We start from the raw sequence: 24,173 nt of genomic DNA, 5'->3' as shown, positions 1-24,173 counted from the left end.
ATTCTGTGACTGTGTGATCTGATAGCACTCCAGAGGTGCTGGCTGCTGGCTCTGGCTGCTCTCTGCTCTCTCCATCTTTGTCTTTCTCACTCAGTTCACTTCTTATCACTGCTTAAGAACCAGGCCAGGGCACAGCTTTAGGTCTGTCCGATCAATCAGCAGGTTTCTGATCTGTGTCTTCTCATCCCTGATCAGTGCTGATATTGGCAGCAGCTCCCTCAGCCATGATGATCTCCCTCAGAGCAGAGTGCACAGCTGAGCAGCTGACAGATGAAGGAATGATTAAAACACCTTCCCTGGGGCAGACTTTTGGCAGGCACTTGCAGAACTCTTCCATTTCTGAAGGCTCTGATAAGATTTCTGCTTTCAACCCTCTTGGTGACCTGGGAGTTATTTGCCTGTTCAGATGGCAGGGACCAGCTGCAGCTGTTCACAGAATGGTTTGGATTAGAAAGGACCTCTGAAATCATCCAGCTCCAAGCCCCTGCCCTGGGCAGGGACACCTCCCACCAGCACAGGCTGCTCAAGGCCTCATCCAGCCTGGCCTGGAACACCTCCAGGCAGGGGACATCCCTGGGCAACCATATTGTACATGGAACCAATTCATTTGCAAACCCAAAGTGGTTTCATTGCACACCAGGGACTGCATTTCCCTTTGTAGTCTCATGAGCAGGGTAGCTCTGCTGAAAAGGGATCTGTGCACATTGGAGCAGCAATGCTGTGGCAGCAGGAGCAGGGCAGGGATGGTGCCCCTGGGCTCAGCACTGGGGAGGCCTCACCTCAAATCCTGGGGTCAGTTTGGGTCCTCTCACTGCAAGAAGGACATTGAGGGCTGGAGCAGGGCCAGAGAGGGGCAAGAGAGGTGGGGAGGGGTCTGGGGAGGAGCAGCTGAGGGAGCTGGGGGTATCCAGTCTGGAGCAGGGGAGGCTGAGGGAGACCTCATTGCTCTCTGCAGCTCCCTGAGAGGAGGCTGCAGCCAGGTGGGGGCTGGGCTCTGCTCCCCAGTCTCAGGTGAGAGAAGGAGTGGAAATGGCTTGAAATTGTGCCAGGGGAGGCTGAGGTTGGAGAGGAGGAAAAATGTCTTTGCTGCAGGAGTGGTCAGGGAGTGGCAGAGGCTGCCCAGGGAGGTGGTGGAGTCCCCATGCCTGGAGGTGTTCAGCAAGCTGTGGCCATGGCTGCTGGGGCCATGGGTTGGTGGCCATGGGGGGGTTGGGCTGATGGTTGGACTGGGTGAGCTCAGAGGCCTTTTCCAACCCAAACAGCTCTGTCCTCTGGTTGTTTTCCTTCTGCTTTTACAAGTTTGCTCCCTCAGGTGTGTATTTTCTGGCAGCTGACCTGCTGTGCCTCTGTGCTGCTGCGCCTCTGTGCTGCTGCTGGGGCCCTTGGGCTCCTGCCACAGGGATGTTTCCCCAGGAAGAGGCTTCCCTGAGTGCCTGGGAAGGGAGGCAGCTAAATCCCTTTGCCCTACACAATGCAGACCAGACCCAAGCTCTGCCCTCTTCTCTCAGGTGAAATCCCTGACCTCTTCCCTGAGGAGGAGGTTGAGAACATCATCGGCAGCCTGAGGAGCGAGGTGAGGGCCCGGGGGCTGCTGGACTCCAGGGACACCTGCTGGAGGTTCTTCATTGAGAGAGTTCAGCGGCAGCTGAAGGTGAGAGACAGCAGTGGGAGCCTGGGGCCTCACCACCCAGCTGGGGCTTTGGGCCACCTTGCAGGGAGGTCAGACTGCAGCCTGCAAGGCTTCTCTGCCTGTTGACCACATGGGCTGGGGTTGTGTCCATGAGCAGGACTGCAGCATAGGAAGTGCTCTGTGTCACCCCTGAGACAGCCCTGGGAGAGCCACCCAGATGAGCAGAGGCTGCAGAACCTCCCCTGTGGGGCCAGGCTGGGAGAGCTGGGGCTGTGCAGCCTGCAGGAGAGAAGGCTCCAGGGAGACCTCAGAGCAGCCTTGCAGTACCTGAAGGGCTCCAGGAGAGCTGGGGAGGGACTTGGGACAAGGGCTGGGGGTGCCAGGGTGAGAGGGAATGGATGAAAGCTTGAGGAGGGGAGGCTGAGAGTGGAGAGGAGGAAGAAATTATTGGCAGTGAGGCTGGGGAGAGCCTGGCACAGGCTGCCCAGGGAGGCTGTGGCTGTGCCCTGCCTGGAGGTGTTCCAGGCCAGGCTGGGTGACGCCCTGAGCAGCCTGTGCTGGTGGGAGGTGTCCCTGCCCAGGGCAGGGGGCTGGAGCTGGATGAGCTTTGAGGTCCCTTCCATCCCAACCCACTCTGTGTAACTGTGAAGCTTTTCCCTTGGAAAAGCTGAGCAGGACCAACCTTTGCCTTTCCACTCTGCAGACCTTGAGGGCTCCCACTGGGCTGTGCAGGGTTAGGTTTTACTGCTTGGAAGAGTTTCTCAAGGGAGCTTCATGGTGGTGAAAATCCACAACCAGGAGAACTAAAACCTCATCATCTGGAGGTGCTGGGAGCTGAAGGGGACACGGTGGTTGGATGACCTTGAAGGCCTCTTCCAACCTCAACAGTTCTATGACTCTGATTCTGCACCAGGACTTCCCCCCCTGCAGCCCATATTCCAGCACACAAAGGTGTTGTGCATCTGTCTTAAGGTCCCAAAACAGTTTCAGGGCTTCCCAGGTGCATGGAGAAAACACAGGGCAGGAGGCCTGAGACTCTTCCCTGGTGCTGGGAGCTGGCAGCAGGTGAGGTTTGCTGTCTGCTCAGTGACAGCCTCTGCTCCTCACCCACTGCTGGCTGTGCTTTGCTGGGACCTGCTCACTCAGGGAGGGACTTGTTTAGGGAGAGGGTCTGCTCAAGAGTTGGTTTGAGGGGGGACCATGCCACAAGGTAGATGCCCAAGGGCAGGGCATCCAGCCCTCTTCTTTCTGCCCTCTCTGCCTGCAGAGGGCAATTTCTAACGAGTGCTGCTCAGGTTTGTAGCTCTTCTAGCACCTTGGCTGTCTTCTGCCAGCTGTCAGTCCCTAGATCTATCCCTGCTGAGCTGTGAGGTGCAGTGGAAGGGCAGTGGGGATGTGATTTACTCGAGGCTGCTCCCTTCTCCTTGTCTGTCCTCCCTAAGGAATGCTGCAGCAGATGGCTGGGGTCAGCTGGGAAGTGCTTATTGGCCCCAGGGGTTTGTGATGGCATCAGACCCTGTGCAGGGAGCTGAGCAAGCTGTGGCTGCTCCAGGGCTGCTGGAGCTCTGGGAACAGCACAGGAGTGCAGCTTGGCCCAGCACAGCACCAACACAGCTTCTGCCTCAGGGTCTTGAGAGAGGCAGCACAGGTGCAGAGGAGCTCTGGAGATGGAGAGCTTCCTGAGGCTGCACCCCAGAGGTGCCCAGGGCTGTGCTTGAAGGGGCAGGAAGGGTCTGCAGGATGCCCTGTGTGTGAGCACAGGGAGGCCATGGTAGAGGGGCAGTGCAAATGGGTTTGTGACAGTCTGGATTCAGCAGCCTCTGAGAACTGGATCTGAGCTCCTGCTGGAGCAGGATGTGATGCTTCCTGCCCTGCCTCTGGGCCAGGTGCTGCAGCTTCACTGGGTGGTGGCAGCTTCATAGATTCATGGAGCAAAGTCATGGAATGGATTGGGTTGGGTTGGGTGGGAGCTCAAAGCTCAGCCAGCTCCAGCCCGTGCCCTGGGCAGGGACACCTTCCACCAGCACAAGCTGCTCAAGGCCTCATCCAGCCTGGCCTGGAACACCTCCAGGCAGGGCACAGCCACAGCCTCCCTGGGCAGCCTGTGCCAGGCTCTCCCCAGCCTCACTGCCAACAATTTCTTCCTCCTCTCCACTCTCAGTCTCCCCTCTCCCAGCTCAAAGCCATTCATTGTCCCTCATCCTGGCACTCCCAGCCCTTGTCCAAGGTCCCTTCCTGGCTTTCCTTCCTGCCTTGAGGTTTCTCTAAATAATTTCTCAATCTGCTACAAACAGCTTTTGAGCTTGAGCCACCTCAGCCCGTTCCATTGAGAGCTTTCCAGGTGGGCTTGAGGTCCTGCCAGGAGAATTTAGATCCATTCACTTTAATTCCTGCTTGCAGCAGTGGAGTCTGGATGCCAGAACCCTGCTGGGTGATGCTTTGTGTCAAGAGGTTCTATTAAAGCCTGAGCAGCAGTCAGTGAGTGCCAGGTTCTGCCTCTGAGCATGGCAGTGCTGGCAGCAGGGCTTGGATTCAGTGCAGAGAAAAGCTGTGTTTGCTCCTGGATCAGGCCTTCCCCATCCCCTCCTTGCTGGCTTGCAGTGCAAGGGCTGAAGGATAGAGGCTGCTGTGTCCTTGCCTGGTGGTGCAGGGTGGGAGGTGGCTGGTGGGAGGTGGCTGGTGGTGGGTGGGTGGTAGTAGGGGGGGAGGTGGGTGGTGGGTGGGGGGAGGTGGCTGGTGGTGGGGGGGGTGGTGGTAGGGGGGGTGGGAGGTGGCTGGTGGGGGGTGAGGGGGGGGTGGGAGGTGGCTGGTGGTGAGGGGGAGAGGGGAGGTGGGTGGTGTTGGTGGTGGGGGGTGGTGGGGGGTGGGAGATCTCCTGTTGGGAGTGGCTGGGAGAGTCCAGGCTGGGCTGTGTGGTTAGACCCCACTCCTGCTCCGGGCTTAACCTCTCCCCTGCCTGCCTCCCCCTCAGGTGGCCCTGTGCTTCTCCCCCGTGGGCAGCCAGCTGCGCGCCCGCAGCAGGAGGTTCCCTGCCCTCCTCAGCTGCGTGGCCATGGACTGGTTCCAGGAGTGGCCGCGGGAGGCGCTGGAATCCGTCAGCCTCCGCTTCCTGCGGGACACTGAGGCTGTGGAGGTGAGCTCCGGGCTGCCAGGGCTCAGGGCTGGGCTGGCCACCACAGCCTCTGCTCTGCTGCCCAAAGGGAAGAGAAAGGGAAGCAGGGAGAGAGACTGCTGGGGTGGGAGAGGAACTGCCCCAGCTGGGCTGGAGAGAAGAACAATGCCAGGGGACAGAGACACAGAGACACAAAGCAGTGTGGACCCCAAGCCCTGCTGGCACCACTGGCACCACTGCTGCTGGGGGCAGGCCAGAGAGGCAGTAGCCAAATGGTGCAGAAAAGAAGCTGACCTGTGGTTGTTGGAGGGCACCTGCCCTTGGCTCTCCACACTGGGGGCAGAGCTTCTGTGATTGTCCTGGGCAGAATTAGGTCAAATTCTGCCTGATCTCATAGCATGGTTTGCTTGGAAGGGACCTTAAAGGTCATCCAGTCCCATAGGCAGGGACACCTCCCCCCTGCACAGCTTCCTCAAGGCCTCATCCAGCCTGGCCTGAAACACCTGCAGGCAGGGGACAGCCACAGCCTCCCTGGGCAACCTGTGCCAGGCTCTCCCCAGCCTCACTGGGTGCCTCAGCCAGGCTCTTCCTAAACACCTCCAGGGATGGGGACTCCACCACCTCCCTGGGCAGCACATCCCAGTGGCAAATTTCTCTTTCTGGGAAGAACTTTCTCCTCACCTCCAGCCTAAACCTCCCCTGGCACAGCTTGAGACTGTGTCCTCTTGTTCTGGTGCTGGGTGCCTGGGAGAAGAGACCAACCCCCACCTGGCTACAACCTCCCTGCAGGGAGTTGTAGAGAGCAAGAAGGTCTCCCCTGAGCCTCCTCTTCTGCAGGCTAAGCAACCCCAGCTCCCTCAGCCTCTCCTCCCAGGGCTGTGCTCCAGACCCCTCCCCAGCTTTGTTGCCCTTCTCTGGACACCTTCCAGCAGCTCAACATCTTTGCTAACCTGAGGAGCCCAGAACTGGACACAGGACTCAAGGTGTGGCCTAACCAATGCTGAGCACAGGGCACAATGACCTCCCTGCTCCTACTGGCCACACTGTTCCTGATGCAGGCCAGGATGCCCTTGGCCTTCTTGGCCCCCTGGGCACACTGCAGGCTCATGTTCAGCATACTATCAACTGCTACCCCCAGACCCCTCTCTGCCTGGCTGCTCTCAGCCACTCTGTCCCCAGTCCCTGTCCTGGCACTGCCAGCCCTTGTCCAAAGTCCCTCCCCAGCTTTGTGGTAATCCTCTTGCTGGTATCAGCCTGCAGCTGGGCTAAGAAGGATCCAGCTCTATTTCTTTAGCTTTTGTGGGCAGGATTGTGAAGGGATAAAGCCTTCAGTGTGTCTCTGTCTCAGTGTGAGCATTCCCTGGTGTGGAGAGAAGAGGAGGCCACAGCCCTGCCTCAGAGGGGAGATTGTGCAGAGCTGAACGTTGGAAGTATTGCCTGGAATAAGATGAAGGGGGAGATAAAAAGATCTGCAGAGAGGGCTGCAGCCCAGAGGCAGGCAGAGTTATTGCAGAGATAACAGATGGAGAGGGCTCAGCTGAGATGTTGCAGCCTGGATTTAGCTGCAGCAGAACAAAGAGTTGATAAATGCCTTTCTCTCCAGCCCACCTCTCTGTTAGATGGAGTTATCCTCTTTAAAGCAGTCTCTCCTTGGCTTCTCCTCCTCCTCCCCCAGGCCTGCCTGCAGGGCTCCATCAGCCAGTTCCTGGCCCATGTGCACAGCAGTGTCGGCCAGGCCTCCCGGCTCTACCGCCGCCGCCAGCGCCGCTACAACTACACCACCCCCAAGTCCTTCCTGGAGCAGCTCAAACTCTACCACAGCTTGCTGAGCAAGAAGGGCAAGGACTTGAAAGCAAAGATGGAGAGGCTGGAGAATGGCCTGGAGAAGCTGAACAGCACCTCTGCTCAGGTGAGCAAGCCCTAGGGCCCAGCGCCCCTGAGTTGCCTTCTGTGGCTGTTAAGGACATCTCTGGGGGCTGCTTCTAAAGGAGAACTTTAATGGCTGAGAGCAGCCTGCAGGAGAAGGCCTTGGGGGTGTCAGGGGGTGACAAATGGTCCCTGGCAGCCCAGAGCCAGCTGAGTGCTGAGCTGCAGCCAGAGCAGGGAGAGCAGCAGCACAGGGAGGGGATTCTGCCCCTCTGCTCTGCTCTGCTCAGCCCCCACCTGCAGCACTGCCTCCAGCTCTGGGCCCCCAGCACAAGAAGGACCTGGAGCTGCTGGAGAGGCTCCAGAGGAGGCCACCAAGGTGATCAGAGGCTGCAGAACCTCCCCTGTGGGGCCAGGCTGGGAGAGCTGGGGCTGTGCAGCCTGCAGAAGAGAAGGCTCCAGGGAGACCTCAGAGCAGCCTTGCAGTGCATGAAGGGGCACAGGCAGGCTGGGCAGGGACTGTTCAGAAGCCCCAGAACCTGTGAGTCTTGGAGGTTTTGCTACTGCAGGAGGATAAAGGAACACAACATTGACACCTGGCTGGAGCAAGGTGGGCTGAGGAGGGCCTGTTGATGAGGAGGGCTCCAGGTCTGTGCTGGGGCTCCAGGTCTGTGCTCGGGCTCCAGGTCTGTGCTGGTGCTCCTGGCTGTGTAAAACACATCCTGTGAACAGCTGAAATGAAAGCTTCCACCTGCTTCCACCTGCCCTGGCACCTCTGCCCAGTCAACAGAGGTGGAGCAAGCTCCTGGCAGCAGTTCCTGCTGGTGCTGTGTGCCTCCCTGCTAGCAGACTGCCCTGGTGCTTGGACCATGGCACAGGCCTGGTGCCCCAGCTGTGCCCCAAGCAAGCAGGAGCTGCAGAGCAGCACTGTTCTGTGCTGCCAGGACACAGGCCCTCCACAGCACTGGGCAGCACCCAGCACCACTGCAGAGCAAGGCCCTGCTGCTGGGCAGGGCAGGAGGCAGGCTGCTGGCTCTCCATCTCTTTCCTCCCTCTAGGTGGAGGAGCTGAAGGCCAAGCTGGCAGTGCAAGAGGTGGAGCTGAAGCAGAAGAACGAAGATGCTGACAAACTGATCCAGGTGGTGGGGGTGGAGACAGAGAAAGTGAGCAAGGAAAAGGCAGTGGCTGATGAGGAGGAGCAGAAGGTGGCACTCATCACCCAGGAGGTGGAGCAGAAACAGAAGGACTGTGAGGAGGACCTGGCCAAAGCTGAGCCTGCCCTGGCAGCTGCCCAGGAAGCACTGAACACACTCAACAAGGTAGGGAGGAGGTTCCTTTGGCAATCCACCAGCTGCCTCCTGCATTGTGAGGGTGCTGTGCCATGGCCAAGTCTGGGGGCATTGTAGTGGCCTTTCTCCAGCTTCTTCCCAGCTGGCACACCCTGGTCCTGGTGGGACTGGGAGCAGCCACCAGGCTGCATCAAGTTCCCCTTTACTCATGCCCATGGGGAGCAGGAGGAGCTGGCAGTGGCTGTGTCCTTTACACCTCCACTGCTCCTCATCCTGTCCCACTGGGAAAGGGAGGTCACCTTGCTGTCACCCGTGCTCAGGACCCAGGGAGGAGAGTCTGAGAGGGATCAGCAGTGCTGTGCCTCTGTCCTGCTGCCCATGCTCAGCCCTGTGCCAGCCTGGAGGAGGACAGGCAGGGTGGAGGGCCTCAGGGCATGGGCACAGGCCAGGGCCTGCTCCAGGCTTGTCTGAGGCTGTCAGCCCTGAGCTGCAGGAACAAATCTGCAGGAGAGGCTGCAGGTGCCCCCAGGGTGAGTGGCACTCAGCTGTCCTGAGGGGCTGTGCCAAGGAGCTGGTGGCAGCAGGCAGTTGGGGTAGGTGAAGCCTGAGCATCCCTTTGCTTCAGTGAGAGACACTGCCAGGGAGCCATGGCCTGGCAGAAGCCTGGGCTGGAAAAGCTCTTCCAGACTGAGTCCAACCATGCTGTAACCCTGCCAGGTCTGCTGCTAAACCATGGCCCTCAGCACCACATCTGCTTGGCTCTTCCATCCCTCCAGTGCCCTGGGCAGCCTGGGCCAGATCTTGGCAGCCTGCTGCCTCATTGTTCCTCATGTCCAAGCTAAGTCTCTGAGGGTGCAACTTGAGGCCATTTCCTTTGTCCTATCATTTGTTACCTGGGAGCAGAGCCCAGCCCCCAGCTGGCTCCAGCCTCCTCTCAGGGAGCTGCAGAGAACAATGAGGTCTCCCTCAGCCTCCTCTGCTCCAGGCTCAACACCCCCAGCTGCTCCTCCCAACCCTGGAAGCTGCTCTGGGGCAGCTTTGTTGTCCCTCTCTGGACCTGCTCCAGCCCTCAGTGTCCTTGGTTTGAGGGGCCCAAAAGTGAGCACGACATTCAAGCTGTGCCCTCCCCAGTGCCCAGCCCAGGGGCACCATCCCTGCCCTGCTCCTGCTGCCCACAGCATTGCTGCTGCAGGCCAGGCTGCTGCTGCCCTTCTTGCCCCCCTGGGCACTGCTGGCTCATCTCCAGCTGCTGTCCCCCAGCACCCCCAGGGCCTTTCTCAGTGGGCAGTGTCCAGCCCCTCTGCCCCCAGCCTGCAGTGTTGCAGGAGGTTGTTGTGTCCCAAGCTATGAGCAGCCAGGACAATGCTGAGGAAAGTGTCAAAAGCTTCACTGAAGTGTAGGTCACAGCCCTGCTGAAGGACAGGAGGCAGCTCTGAGCCATCATGGGCCAGGCTCTTGTGGTGCCCAAAGGAGGTTCCACCTGAGCAGGAGGAGAAACTGCTTTGGTGTGAGGGTGCTGGAGGCCTGGAGCAGGCTGCCCAGAGAGGTTGTGGAGTCTCCTTCTCTGTTCAAGAGCTACCTGGCTGTGTCCCTGGGTGCCCTGCCCTGGGTGACCCTGCTCTGGCAGGGGCCTGGACTCAATGGTCTCTGAAGGTCCCTTCCCCCCCCTTCCCCATGCTGTGAGCCCATGGTCAGGGCTGGGTTTCTCTCTGCCAAGCTGTCAGCACCTGTGGCTTTGCTGCAGGTTGCTTTGCCTTTTGCTCCTGCAAGGGAAGGAACTCTTCAAAGGGAAGATTTTTGTCTCTTCATTAGTCTGGGCTTGTGCTGGAGCTGCAGAGTTTCTCATTAGGTGAAGGTGAGGGAGCTGCAGGGATTGTCTCCAGGGAGCTGTAAAGTGCTGATAGCAGAGCACAGGAAGGGCTGACCTCCCTTAGCTGCTGATCAGAGATGCATCAGGGAGCTTGCTGACATGAATAAGCAGCAGCAGTTCTGTCTGCAGCTCTGGTTTGCCTCCACCACCCCAGTGGTGTTTGGAGAGCACTGTCAGAGGCAGCACTAATGGGGGCAGCAGTGGCAGAAGATCTCTGTGGCATGCAGCACTAAACAGAGTCAGCTGCCAGGGTCCCAGGCAGGGTGTGGATACAGGGACATCCCCTGCTGGGCAGGATGGAGAGGATGCTCCTGGGATTGCCCTCCCCTGCCTGGGGGTCTCTGCTTCATAGACTCACTGCATGGGTTGGGTTGGAAGGGACCTGAAAGCTCATCCAGCTCCAGCCCCCTGCCCTGGGCAGGGACCCTCCCAGCTTGCTCAAGGCCTCATCCACACAGTCTCACAGAATCACCAAGGTTGGAAGAGACCTCAAAGATCATCAAGTCCAAGCTGTCACCACAGACCTCATGGCCAGACCATGGCACCAAGTGCCACATCCAATCCCCTCTTGAACACCTCCAGGGATGGGGACTCCACCACCTCCCTGGGCAGCACATCCCAATGGCTAACAACTCTCTCAGTGAAGAACTTTCTCCTCACCTCCAGCCTAAACCTCCCCTGGCACAGCTTGAGACTGTGTCCTCTTGTTCTGGCGCTGGGTGCCTGGGAGAAGAGACCAACCCTTCCTGGCTACAACCTCCCTTCAGGGAGTTGGAGAGAGCAATGAGGTCTCCCCTGAGCCTCCTCTTCTCCAGGCTAAGCAACCCCAGCTCCCTCAGCCTCTCCTCACAGGGCTGTGCTCCAGACCCCTCCCCAGCTTTGTTGCCCTTCTCTGGACACCTTCAAGTCTCTCAATGTCCTTCCTAACCTGAGGAGCCCAGAACTGGACACAGGACTCAAGGTGTGGCCTAACCAATGCAGAGTACAGGGCACAATGACTTCCCTGCTCCTGCTGGCATCCAGCCTGGCCCTGAACACCTCCAGGCAGGGCACAGCCACAGCCTCCCTGGGCAGCCTGTGCCAGGCTCTCCCCACCCTCACTCTCAACAATTTCTTCCTCCTCTCCAGCCTCAGCCTCCCCTGTTGGAGACTGGCACAAAGCACTCTCAGGAGCTGTCCTGCAGCCAGTGCTCAGTCTGTGCCCTCCTGGCAAGGAGTGAAGTCCTTGGTCAGTGCTGCCCAGTGTCTGCTCAGCTTACAGTGAGCAGAAGGCAGTGACAGACTCAAAAGCAGTGAACTTCTCATGGCTGCAAGGAGTATCCCCTGGGTATCAGGAATGTCCTCATGGCCTTCAGTACCACATTTCCAGGGCTTTGAAACCCCTTCCTCTTCACAGCCAGGGCCAGGCCCTGGCTACCCTTTGGGGAAGGAAGTTGTTCCTCATGGCCAACCTGAACCTCCTCTGGTATAACCTGAGGCTGTTTCCTCTTGTCCTGTCACTTGTTACCTGGGAGGAGCCTCACTCCAGCCTCCTCTGCTCCAGGCTCACCACCCTCAACTCCCTCAGCTGCTGCTCCCCAGCCCTGCTCTCCAGACCCTTCCCCAGCTCTGTTGCCCTTCTCTGGCCCTGCTCCAGCCCTCAGTGTCCTTGGAGTGAGGGCCCCCAAACTGGCCCCAGGATTGGAGTTGTGGCCTCCCCAGTGCCCAGCCCAGGGCATGGTCGCTGCTGGCCACTGCACTGCTGCTCCAGGCCAGGTTGGACTCCTTGGCCACAGAAATGTTTCCTTTTCCCTTCTCCTCACCTTCTGAGAGGGCAGGAAACCTTCTGCTCCCCCAGGCAGCAGAGCTGGCAGTGGCAGGGTGGGAGCCTAGGGAGGCCACTGGGCCGTGCTGGTGCCACGGGCTGCCAGGAGCTGGCCGAGGAGCAGGCGGGTGCCGGAGCCAACTCCTGTCGCTGGCCTGGGGGCCTGGGAGCAGCAGGGCAGAGAGCAAGCCCCCTGCTCCTCCTCTGACCCCTCCCTGTCCCCTCTGCAGAAGAACCTGACGGAGCTGAGGTCCTTCGGCTCGCCGCCGCCGGCGGTCGGCAAGGTGCTGGCGGCGGTGCTGGTGCTGCTGGCGCCCGCGGGCAAGGTGCCCAGGGACCGCAGCTGGAAGGCGGCCAAGGGCGCCATGGCCAGGCTGGACGCCTTCCTGGACTCCCTGCTGCGCTTCGACAAGGAGAACATCCCCGAGAGCTGCCTCAGGGCCCTGCAGCCCTACCTGCAGGACCCCCACTTCAGCCCCGAGCTGGTCAGCACCAAGTCCCTGGCGGCGGCAGGGCTCTGCTCCTGGGTGCTGAACATCCTCCGCTTCCACCAGCTCCACCGCCAGGTGCAGCCCAAGCGCCAGGCCCTGGGCGCCGCCAACGCCGAGCTGGCCGCGGCCCAGGACAAGCTGGCTGGCATCAAGGCCAAGATCGCGGTAAGTGCTGCCCCTGGGGCATCCAGCCTGACAGGCATCCAGCCTGCCGGGCACCCCTGCCCCTGGGGCATCCATCCTGCCAGGCACCCCCTGCCCCTGGGGCATCCAGCCTGCCAGGCACCCCCTGCCCTGGGTCATCCAGCCTGCTGGGCATCCATCCTGCCAGGCACCCCCTGCCCTGGGGCATCCAGCCTGCTGGGCATCCATCCTGCCGGGCATCCATCCTGCCAGGCACCCCCTGCCCTGGGGCACCCCCTGCCCTGGGGCATCCAGCCTGCTGGGCATCCAGCCTGCCGGGCACCCCTGCCCCTGGGGCATCCAGCCTGCCAGGCACCCCCTGCCCTGGGGCATCCAGCCTGCTGGGCATCCATTCTGCCAGGCACCCCCTGCCCTGGGGCACCCCCTGCCCTGGGGCATCCAGCCTGCCGGGCACCCCTGCCCTGGGGCATCCAGCCTGCCAGGCACCCCTGCCCCTGGGGCATCCAGCCTGCCAGGCACCCCCTGCCCCTGGGGCACCCCCTGCCCCTGAGCACCCAGCCTGCCGGGCACCCCCTGCCCTGGGGCACCCCCTGCCCTGGGGCATCCAGCCTGCCTGGCACCCCCTGCCCCTGGGGCATCCAGCCTGCCCTGGGGCATCCAGCCTGCTGGGCACCCCTGCCCCTGGGGCATCCAGCCTGCCGGGCATCCAGCCTGCTGGGCACCCCTGTCCCTGGGGCATCCAGCCTGCCGGGCATCCAGCCTGCCGGGCACCCCTGTCCCTGGGGCATCCAGCCTGCCAGGCACCCCCTGCCCCTGGGGCACCCCCTGCCCCTGAGCACCCAGCCTGCCGGGCACCCCCTGCCCTGGGGCATCCAGCCTGCCGGGCACCCCCTGCCCCTGGGGCATCCAGCCTGCCGGGCATCCAGCCTGCTGGGCACCCCTGCCCCTGGGGCATCCAGCCTGCTGGGCATCCAGCCTGCCGGGCACCCCTGTCCCTGGGGCATCCAGCCTGCCGGGCATCCAGCCTGCCGGGCACCCCTGCCCCTGGGGCATCCAGCCTGCCGGGCACCCCTTGCCCCTGGCGCATCCAGACTGCAGGGCACCCCTTGCCCCTGGGGCATCCAGCCTGCCGGGCACCCCCTGCCCCGGGGGGCAGCTGCTGCTCTGCGCTTGGAAGGGGGCAGGGGGGAGCCGGGGGAGCTGCAGCCTTTGGTTGAGGAGCAAGGGCTGAGAGCCCTGGGGCTGCTGAGCAGGGAGAGGAGCAGCCCCGGGGGGGTTGTTGATATTGATCATCACTGTACAATCATTAATTAATATCTCTAAATATCTGAAAGGAGGGGGGGGGGAATCAGAAGGGGCCAGGCTCTGCTGAGTGCTGCCCAGGGCCAGCACAAGGGGCAGTGGGCACAGAGTGGCAGGCAGGAGGTTGGATCTGAGCAGGAGGAGAAAGTTGTTTGTTGTGAGGGTGCTGGAGGCCTGGAGCAGGCTGCCCAGAGAGGTTGTGGAGTCTCCTGGTGTGGAGAGCTTCCAACCCCCCCTGGGCATTGTGGTGCTGGGCAAGCTGCTGTGGGTGTCCTGCTGGAGCAGGGGTGGCACTGGGTGACCCCCAGAGGTCCCTCCCAGCCTCTCCATTTGCTCTGTCTGTGCTACACTTCTAGCTTAAAAATCCAACCTGAACCCTCCAGGTCTTCCTGCTGCAGCTGAAGGAGGCTGGGCACAGCAGCTGAAGGAGGCTGGGCACAGCAGCTGAAGGAGGCTGGGCACTGCAGCTGAAGGAGGCTGGGCACTGCAGCTGAGGCAGGGCTGCATTTAGAGGTCTTTACATGAAATTCTGCCACCTCAGCTGAGAAATGTGCTGCTGGAGAGCTCTTTTCATCCCTTCTCAAAGCCTTTGATGCCTGAGCTTTCCTGCTTCCTCCTTCTTCCTTCTGCAGAGGTGGGGTTGTGCCAGGGACAGTGCCAGGCTGTGGGGAGGCTGCTCCCCCTGGCAGACCTGGCTGGCTGAGGGGGGTTTCCCCTCTGGGGCTGGGGGTGACCCAGCCTGGGGCAGGGTGCAGGTACAGCCTTGCTTATCAAGCTGGCATCCCTGGGACAGCCTCACTGAGCTGCTGCTGACTCACAGCTGCCCAGGGGGGCCCCAAGCTGCCCCAGCCCCACCTTCAGCAATGAATGAGACAGTTCTGCTTGTCTAACCACTGAGCACCTCTCCCTCCCCTTGGGCTGCCAGCCTGGGCAGGCTGGAGGCAGGAGCAAGCTGGGCACTGGCGGCTTGCTGTGTTCCAGTGGAGCATGGCTGGGGGGCAGCTGCAGCTCTGCTCTCCCAGATGCTCACTGAGCAGCTCAGGCCTGTGTGAGTGGGCTCTGCCCAGAGCAGCCCAGCACAGAGTGCTTCAGCCTGGAAAGGTCCTCCAAGACCCCTGACTCCAAACATTAACTCACCACTGCCAAGGCCACTGCTAACCCCTGGCCCTCAGCACCACATCTCCAGGGCTCTGAGACCCCCCCAGGGATGGGGACTCCCCCACTGCCCTGGGCAGCCTGGGCCAGGCCTGGACAACCCTTTTGGAGAAAAAATTATTCCTCATGTCCAACCCAAACCTCCCCTGGGACGACTTGAGGCCATTTCCTTTCCTTCTGTCCCTTCCTACCTGGGAGCAGAGCCCAGTCCCCCCTGGCTCCAGCCTCCTCCCAGGGAGCTGCAGAGAGCAATGAGGTCTCCCTCAGCCTCCTCTGCTCCAGGCTCAACACCCCCAGCTCCCTCAGCTGCTCCTCCCTATACTTGTGCTCTAGACCCTAGGAGCTGCTCTAGGGCAGATGTGTTACCCTTCCTTGGATCTGCTCCAGCTCCCAATGTCCTTCTTGCAGTGAGGGACCCAAAGCTGAACCCAGCACTCAAGCTGTGGCCTCCCCAGTGCCCAGCCCAGGGGCACCATCCCTGCCCTGCCCCTGCTGCCCACACCATTGCTGCTCCAGGCCAGGCTGCTGCTGCCCTTCTTGGGCCCTGCTGGCTCACCCTGGCTCCTGTTCTGCATCCCCAGGGATCTCTGCACCTTCCTGTGCACACAGACTGACATTTTGGTGTTGAGCAGAGCCTGCTTTGTGCTCTGCAGTGCCCAGGGAGCTGCAGCTCTCTCTGATGTGCTCCTTTTTCACTCTCAGGGTTGCTTCCATCATGCAGCTCAGTGCTGAAATGATTTAGCAGCAGCTCAGCCTCCTGTGGTGTGTACTGGGTGTAGATAAATCGATTAGTAACCAGCTGTGAAATGCTACAGGTGCTTGTGGGAGCCCTTGGCTCGTTTCAGAGCAGCCTGTGGGCAGCTCTGGCCAAGCAGAAGGCTCCTTTGCTTTTGACTCTCCAGGTGGTTTGGGCCCCTGGCAGCTGACCTGCAGCTCACCTGGTCCCACAGTGCTGGGGCAGCTGCTCCACAGCAGTGACCCTCAGCAGGACAATTGGTTGACTTCTTTGTTATGTTTGTAGCAAGAGGGTGTGGGAGGTTGGCTTGAGGATGGTTCAAGCACAATTGCAGCTGCTCAGGGAGCCCCCAGAGGGGTTTGAGCACCCAGTGGTGAATCAGCAGAGCTTGGAGGGCTGAGCTGAGACCAAGGGAGCTGCAGCAGCAGAACACACAGGATGCTCTGTGCTCAGTTCCCTGCTCAGTGCTCAGCCACAGCACCTCTCAGAGGCACTGGACACCAGGACTCCATTCCCCAGTTTAAATTCACCCCAGGACAGAGCCCCAGCTCTGGGTGTTCTCTGCCCTGGGAGTTACAAGCAGGTAAAATCTCTGCTCCACCTTGGCTCCTGGTGCTGCAGCCCTGCAGTGCTGGGGCAGCTGTGGAGCCCTCAGCACAGACAGGGACCTGCTGCAGCAGGGCCAGAGGAGGCCACAGCAGTGCTGGCAGGGCTGGAAGCCCTCTGCTGGGAGCCAGCCTGAGAGAGTTGGCCTTGGGCAGCCTGCAGAGCAGAAGGCTCCAGGGAGACCTTCTGGTGGCCTTGCAGTGCTTCAAGGGCTGAGCAGAGAGCTGGGGACAGACTTTGGAGCAGGGCCTGTGGTGCCAGCACAAGGGGCAATGGTTTGGAACTCAGAGAGGGAGCTGGAGAGTGGAGAGAAGGAGAAATGTTTGGTGCTGAGGCTGGGGAGAGCCTGGCCCAGGCTGCCCAGAGAGCTGGGAGCTGCCCCATGGCTGGCAGCAGTGCAGGTCAGGTTGTGTGGGGCTGTGAGCAGCCTGCTCTGGCTGGGGTTGTCCCTGCTGGCTGCAGGGGGTGGGCTGGGGGAGCTTTGGAGGTCCCTTCCCACCCAAAGCAGTCTCTGGGTGCCAGGCTGGGCAGTGGGGCTGCGGTGGAGCCTGGCCCTGGCTCCCAGGTGAGTGCCCTCTGGAGGTTTGCTTTCAAACCCTGCTGCTATTTTCTCTTTGTTCCTCTCCTGCAGCGCCTCAATGAGAACCTGAGGAAGCTCACAGCCAGGTTTGAGAAGGCCACAGCAGACAAGCTCAGGTGTGAGCAGGAGGCTGAGGCAACAGCCTGCACCATCGCCCTCGCCAACCGCCTGGTGAGTGCCAGCCCCCGGGGCTGCTGAGCGGCCAGCCCTGGGCAGAGCTCTTTCACACAGCCACAGGATGCACTGGAGCAGAAGGGAGCCTCCAAGGGCATCTTGTCCAACCCCTGCAGGCTGCAGGGACAGCTCCAGCCACAGCAGGCTTCCCAGGGACACAGCCAGGCTGAGCTTGAATGGCTCCAGGGATGGAGCCTCCAGCACCTCCCTGGGCAGCCTGTGCCAGTGTCTCCCCAGCCTCCCTGGGCAGAACTTCCTCCTGAGCTCCAACCTAACTCTGCCCTGCTCCAGTTCCAAACCACTGCCCCTGGGCCTATCCCCACAGCCCTTCTGAGCAGTCCCTCCCCAACTGCCTGCAGCTCCTGCAGGTATTGAACTGCAGCTCTGAGGTCTCCCTGCAGCCTTCTCCAGGCTGCACAGTCCCAACTCTCTCAGCTTTGTCCTCATACTAGAGGTTCTTCAGCCCTCTGATCATCCTTGTGGCCTCTTCTTGACCCTCTCCAGCAGCACCAGGTTCTTCTTGTGTTAAGAGCCCCACAGCTGGCCCCAGCCCTGCAGGTGAGGTCTCCCCAGAGCAGAGCAGAGGGACAGGATCCTCTCTCTCCAGCTCTGGCCACACTGCTTTGGCTGCAGCCCAGGCTGCCCTTGGCCTCCTGTGCTGCCAGTGCCCATTGCTGGCTCCTGCCCAGCTGCTCCCCCCCAGCACCCCCAAGGCCTTCCCTGCAGGGCTGCTCTCAGTCTCATCAGCCCCATCAGCCTGGATGGGTGCTGAGGGTTTCCCTGCCCCAGGTGCAGGACCTTGCCCTTGGCCTTATTGAACCTCATGAGGTTCTCCTCAGCCACCTCTGCAGCCTGTCCAGACCCCTCTGGCTGGCTCCCATCCTCTAACTGGATAACACCAGGTGCCTGATGACACTCTCCTCACAGCCCTCAGCTCTGTTTTGTACTCCAGTGTGTGATCAGGCACTGCTGGCTACAAACTCTGTGACTCAAAGCCCAAGGTGGGGATCTGCAGCTCTGTAGGTTTTGAAAAGAGAACAATTTCCAGTGGGAAGCTGTGCAAGACCCCCTGGGTGCTCCAGGCTTGGGGCAGAGGGGCTGGAAAGTGCCCAGCAGGGAAGGCCCTGGGGGTGCTGGGGGACAGCAGCTGGAGAGGAGCCAGCAGTGCCCAGGGGGGCAAGAAGGGCAGCAGCAGCCTGGCCTGGAGCAGCAATGCTGTGGGCAGCAGGAGCAGGGCAGGGATGGTGCCCCTGGGCTGGGCACTGGGGAGGCCACTCCTTGAACACTGATTCAGTTTTGAGCCTCTCACTACATTGAGTGCTGGAGCAAGGCCAGAGAAGGGCAACAGAGCTGGGGAAGGGTCTGGAGAAGAGGGCTGGGGAGGAGCAGCTGAGGGAGCTGGGGGTGCTGAGCCTGGAGCAGAGGAGGCTGAGGGAGACCTCATTGCTCTCTGCAGCTCCCTGAGAGGAGGCTGCAGCCAGGTGGGGGTTGGGCTCTGCTCCCTAGGCTCAGGTGATAGGAGAGGAAATGTCCTGAAATTGTGCCAGGGGAGGCTCAGGTTGGAGAGGAGGAGAAATGTCTCTGCTGCCAGAGTGGTCAGGGGTTGGCAGAGGCTGCCCAGGGAGGTGGTGGAGTCCCCATGCCTGGAGGTGTTCAGCAAGCTGTGGCCATGGCTGCTGGGGCCATGGGTTGGTGGCCATGGTGGGGTTGGGTTGGTGCTGGACTGGCTGAGCTCAGAGGCCTTTTCCAGCCCAGACAATGCTATGGCTCTATGAAAAGCAGAGCCTGTCCCCACTGTCAGGCCCCTGGTCTCCATCCCAGCCTCCTGGTGCTCTGCTGGGGCAAGGGCCTTGTCCCTGCCTCTCCTGCTCACTGTGTGCTGCTGCCTGGAGCCCAGCTCACATTCAGTGCTGCCCTTAACACTTTGTCTTTTGGCTTCTGTACCAGCTCTTGGCTTGGAGCAAGCTGGTTCCAAGCTGGGCTGCAGGAGGCTGTTGGGTGAGTGCTCTGCCCTGGCAGGGCACTGGGTTGGAGCTGGTTCTGGCAGCTGACTCAAGCTCCCTCTGCAGCTCATGAAGGCAGCGCTGATGGCAGCTGGTGGAGAGCCCCAGCTGGTTGTGCTTTTAACCCAGGTGCCTCAGTGTGAGAGCAGGGAAGGGCAGGCAGCTGCAGGGGTTGGTTTCCTCCCCAGTGACACAGGCAGGGGCACTGGGGCACCCTCAGCAAGCTGCAGGTGGCACCAGGCTGAGCAGTGCAGCTGAGACACCTGAGGCACAAGATCCTTCCAGGGGGACCTGGACAAGCTGGGGAAGTGCTTCTGTGTGATCATGAGGTACAGCAAGGCCAAGGGGCTTGGGCAGCCCCTGATCTCAATCCAGGCTGGGATGGAGGGCTGGAGAGCAGCCCTGAGGAGAAGGCCCTGGGGCTGCAGAGCTGGCCATGAGCCAGCACTGAGTGCTGCCAGCCCAGCCCCAGCCTGTGCTGGGCTGAGCCCAGCAGTGTGGGCAGCAGGGCTGCTGGTGCCCTGGCAGAGCTGGGTTATCAGCTGGGCTTGATGATCTTAACAGCCTCTTGCAAGCAGAACAGTTCTGTGCTTCTCTGCCTCTGGAAGGGGTCTCAGAGAAGCAGCAGATTTGGATCTCTTTTCTCTACCCCCCGGGGGAGCTTTCTGCTTTCATCTTCCTCAGGTTAATTCTGACTGAAGGCTCCCAGAACCTTTGATTAAGCCAGCAAAAGCTGCCTTTTGCCTCTCAAAGAGCCATTTGTGTTTCTGGGGAGATTCTGCTGGCTGTTTCCCTGCCTCTGCTTACAGAGCCCTGCTCAGTGTGGGACGTGGAGGTCAGCAGTGGCTCTTGGAGGAGTCAGGAAACAACAAGACACAGACTGCAGAAAGGAAGTGTCTCATGGAAGGAAACAGAGAAGGGGTGCTTGGAGCTCTGCTGCTGGAACCCTGCCTTGTGTCTGTGTGCTTCACACTGAGCACAACTTCAGCTCCCCCCACCAGCAGCACCTCAAAAAGCAGAGCAGAAATTTCACAGGAGGCCAACAAGTCCCAGGGCAAGGTCCTGCAGCTGGGGCAGGCCAACCCCAGGCACAAATCCAGACTGGGTGCAGAGTGGGTTGAGAGCAGCCCTGAAGAAGGAGGCTTGGGGGTGCTGGGTGCTGAGCAGCTCCCCAGGAGCCAGCAGTGCCTCCTGCAGCCCTCAGGCAGCTGTGTGCTGGCTGCAGCCAGAGCAGGGTGGGCAGCAGGGCAGCAGAGGGGATTCTGCCCCTGGGCTCTGCTCTGCTCAGACCTCACCTCCAATCCTGCCTCCAGCTCTGCTGTCCCCAGCAGCAGAAGGACACAGAGCTGCTGGAGAGAGTGCAGAGGAGGCCACAAAGATGCTGCCAGGGCTGGAGCAGCTCTGCTGGGAGCACAGGCTGAGGGAGCTGGGGCTGTGCAGCCTGCAGAGGAGAAGGCTCCAGGGACACCTCAGAGCTGCCTGGCAGTGCCTGCAGGGATCCTGCAGGAAGGCTGCAGAGAGACTTCTCCTGAGGGGGTCTGAGACAGGCCAGGGGGAATGGTTTGGAGCTGAGGCAGAGCAGGGTTAGAGTGGAGCTGAGGAAGAAGTTCTGCAGTGTGAGGGTGGTGAGGCTCTGGCACAGGCTGCCCAGGGAGGCTGTGGCTGCCTCCTCCCTGGGGGTGTTCCAGGCCAGGCTGGATGAGGCCCTGAGCAAGCTGTGCTGGTGGAGGTGTCCCTGCCCAGGGCAGGGGGCTGGAGGAGATGAGCTCTGAGGTCCCTTGCAGCCTGAGCCCTTCTGTGGGTCTGTGGTTTCTAGAGCTGGGTGCTCAGCATGGAATTCTTGACTTAAATCCTGGCTCCCCAAGTTCAGGCCCAGCTGTGCTCGGGACCAAGGCCACACTGGGGGGTTCTGGGCTGGGGCTGCTCTGTTTGTGTTTTAGCTGCATTAGCAAAGTGCTCCTTGAAACACCGAAGGATTGTAGTTTCTACAGGCTTTGTCAAGCTCCACAGTGTCCCTTCAGGTGTTCTGATTCTGAGCCCAAGACATGGCAGAGGCCTCAAGCTTTGGACAGGCTGCCTTGGGCTGCAGCTGTGGCTCTTGTGTTGCTGCCTGCAGAAGTCCATGGGCTGAGAGCACCAGGTTTGTGCCACAGGCAGGGTAGCCTGGGTGAAGGAACAGGAAGGTTTGCACCTGGAAGTGTGCTCCTCAGCTCAGCCAGGGAGTGGGACTGAGCCCAGGCTCCAGGGCAGCACCTGCAGGGCAGCAGCACTTGACCAGGCCCTCTGCTGGTGCTGGGCCACAGCCTGAGCAGTTCAATACCTTAGCACAGGGTCCTAACATCAGAGAATCATGGAAGGGTTTGGGTGGGAAGGGACCTCCAAAGCTCCCCCAGTCCACCCCCTGCAGCCAGCAGGGACAGCCCCAGCCAGAGCAGGCTGCTCACAGCCCCACACAACCTGCCCTGCACTGCAAGGTTGCTATGAGGTCTCCCTGGAGCCTTCTCTTCTCCAGGCTGCACAGCCCCAACTCTCCCAGCCTGGCCCCACAGGGGAGGGTCTGCAGCCTCTGCTCATCTCTGTGGCCTCCTCTGGAGCCTCTCCAGCAGCTCCAGGTCCTTCCTGTGCTGGGGCACCACAACTCCATGCAGTGCCAACCCCCAGCAGAGGTTTTCCCCGAGGCTGAAGCTCCCTCTCCTTTCATCAGGAGAGAAACAGCAGAGGCAGGGGGAAGGAAATCTTTATCCTGCATCTAGGCTCTCACCAAACTGAGACATCAGATGAGTGGCAGAGTTGTGGCAGTGCTGAGCAGGAGGAGTGCTGAGCAATGCCCTGGATTCTGCTGGAACAAAGCTGTGAGGTTTCTATTGATCTCTAGCTGGTAAACATCCTCTGCCACACTGTGCTGGCTGATGAGAGCTGCTGAGAGATAAGAGGCTGAGGGCTTGGGGAGGCAGTGTCAGCACTGGGCCTTTGTACAGCAGAGGAGGGGCAGTGGAGCTGCATCCTGGCTGGCTTTGAGAGATGAACCCACACAGGACACCACTGAGGGGCTCCTGGTGCTACAAACAACCCACAGCTTCAGATGCTGCAACCAGGGAAGCAAACAAGGAGGAACAGCAGAGCTGTGCCCCATTCAGTGGCTGCTGCAGGTCTCCAACTGCAGAGCTCTGGAAGGAGATCTGAGCCGTGGTGGGAGCCCTCCTGCAGCTGCAAGAGGCTGTGAGACCCTCTGCCTGCTGCTCCCTCACTGCCAGCCCTGCTCACCCTGCCCAGCTCTGCCAGGAAGACCCTGCCAAAGAGAGCAGCCCCCAAGGCACTGGGTGACCCCTGGACAGCGCTGCCTGCAGGGGGCCTCCATGGCTGCCGATGGGAGCTGAGGGAGCAGAGCCCAACCCCCCCCTGGCTCCAGCCTCCTCTCAGGGAGCTGCAGAGAGCAATGAGGTCTCCCTCAGCCTCCTCTGCTCCAGGCTCAATCCCCCCCAGCTCCCTCAGCTGCTCCTCCCCAGCCCTCTTCTCCAGACCCTTCCCCAGCTCTGTTGCCCTTTTCTGGCCCTGCTCCAGCCCTCAATGTCCTTCTTGCAGTGAGAGGCCCAAACCTGAGCCCAGGATTCAAGGTGTGAATCTCATTTGCTGTGCTCTTTCCCTTCATACCTTGCATCACTAACTGCTTGTCAGATTGTCCTGGACCATCCTGGCGTCAGGAGGCAGGTCACAGGTTTTGCCCAGTCCCCACTGCAGACCCAGTACTGCCCCCCCTGTGACCCAGAAGGATATTCCATGAGGCTGCAGCCACCTGGGGCTTGGGCTCTGTTCCCTAGGCTCAGGTGAGAGAAGGAGAGGAGATGTCCTGGAATTGTGCCAGGGGAGGCTGAGGTTGAGAGGAGGAGAAATGTCTCTGCTGCCAGAGTGGTCAGGGAGTGGCAGAGGCTGCCCAGGGAGGTGGTGGAGTCCCCATGGCTGGAGGTGTTGCAGCAAGCTGTGGCCATAGCTCCTGGGGCCATGGGTTGGTGGCCATGGTGGGGCTGGGTTGGTGCTGGACTGGCTGAGCTCAGAGGCCTTTTCCAACCCAGCCCAACCCAACCTATGATCCTGTGACTCAAAGGCTCTGGGACTCTGTGAGCTCCATGCTCCCAGGGGCAGACTCCCCCCCCCCAGCACACCCAGACCCAAGGCCAAGTGGAATGTTAGGATTTGTCTGGGAAAGAAGGATCCAAATCTCCTCTGCCCCTGCCCAAATCCATCCTGAATGAGTCCTGCCTGTGCAGCTGTCCCTCCACCCCCTGCTGCCCCCCAGAGGGGGGAGATGGTGCAGAGGGGAGCAAGGAGCAGCAAGCAGATCATAAAGCTTTGCTCCTTGGGGGGAGGTAACAGTGGCAAGGACAATCAAAGGCTTCCTCTGCATGAGGATTGTGGAGCAGCCCAAAGCTCTTCATCCTCAGAAGGAGCCAGCAGGGAGGGTATCCAGGGCTTGCAGTCACCAGGGGGATGGAGCAAGTGCCAGGGGCAGGACTGGTCCCTGGGCTGCTGTGTGAGCAGCTTTCAGCCAGGGCAGTGCTCCTGCAGCACATCAGGGGGTGGAAGCTCCACAGGGGCTGTGGGTGCCAGCAGGGTGGTTGGTGTCCAGGGCAGCTTAGACTCAGTCATGTAGGAACAACTCATCAGTGGATATGAAACATGAAGCTGTGTGTCACAGGATGCTTAAAGCTCCTGCTGTGGGAAGCTGGGAGGTGATGCCAGCAGCTGTGCCAGGAGCCCATGGCTGGAGTCTTCCCAGGGCAGCTGCTGGGGGCTGCTGGGGCCGGAGGAGGTGGAGCATGGGACACAGTCCTGCACAGGAGCCTGTGTCTGAAGGCATGGGTTGGATGGAGGGAGCAGCTGGTGGGGCAGGAATGAGCTGCTGCTCACACAGGCTGGGGGGCTCAGGAGCACAACCTGCAGGTGGAGACCAGGACTGAGTGGTGCCCCTCAGGGCTGGCACTGCTGCTGTGGAACAGCTCTGCTGGACAGAGACAGTGGCAATGAGGAACCCTCAGGGGGTTTGCCAGCAACACTCAGCTGTGTGCTGAGGGCAGCATGCTGGAGGGAAGGGATGGAGAGACACCTGGGTGGGCATGAGAGGTGGCACTGTGTCAACATCAGGAGGCTCAACAAGGGCACATGCAAGGTCCTGCACCTGGGGCAGGGCAACCCCTGGTACCAATCCAGGCAGGGATGGAGGGCAGGAGAGCAGCCCTGAGGAGAAGGACTTGGGGTGCTGGGGGTGCAGAGCTGGAGCTGAGCCAGCACCAAGCACTGCCAGCCCAGCCCCAGCCTGGGCACTGCCTGGGCTCTGCCTGGGCTCTGCCTGGGCCCTGCCTGAGCCCTGCCTGGGCTCTGCCTGGGCACTGCCAGCCTGTGCCCTGCCTGAGCCC

General features: G+C 60.8%; 1 protein-coding gene across 1 annotated transcript in view; it reads left to right on the top strand.

The window, feature by feature from the left end:
• The window catches only part of DNAH9 (dynein axonemal heavy chain 9), a 172,924-nt gene that overhangs the window by 71,534 nt on the left and 77,217 nt on the right, over window positions 1-24,173 (top strand). The window contains exons 27-32 of the mRNA XM_068151652.1: window positions 1,509-1,651; window positions 4,602-4,763; window positions 6,418-6,651; window positions 7,667-7,927; window positions 11,802-12,227; window positions 16,637-16,756. Coding sequence (XP_068007753.1) covers window positions 1,509-1,651; window positions 4,602-4,763; window positions 6,418-6,651; window positions 7,667-7,927; window positions 11,802-12,227; window positions 16,637-16,756 — 1,346 coding nt within the window. The remainder of the gene's footprint in view (window positions 1-1,508; window positions 1,652-4,601; window positions 4,764-6,417; window positions 6,652-7,666; window positions 7,928-11,801; window positions 12,228-16,636; window positions 16,757-24,173) is intronic.

This window comes from Melanerpes formicivorus, unplaced genomic scaffold (genome assembly GCF_026170545.1).
Source record: "Melanerpes formicivorus ecotype bairdi unplaced genomic scaffold, bMelFor1.0.p_v2 SCAF_21, whole genome shotgun sequence".
In the NCBI taxonomy this organism is placed as follows: Eukaryota; Metazoa; Chordata; class Aves; order Piciformes; family Picidae; genus Melanerpes; species Melanerpes formicivorus.
This window is presented reverse-complemented; position numbering and strand designations above follow the sequence as displayed.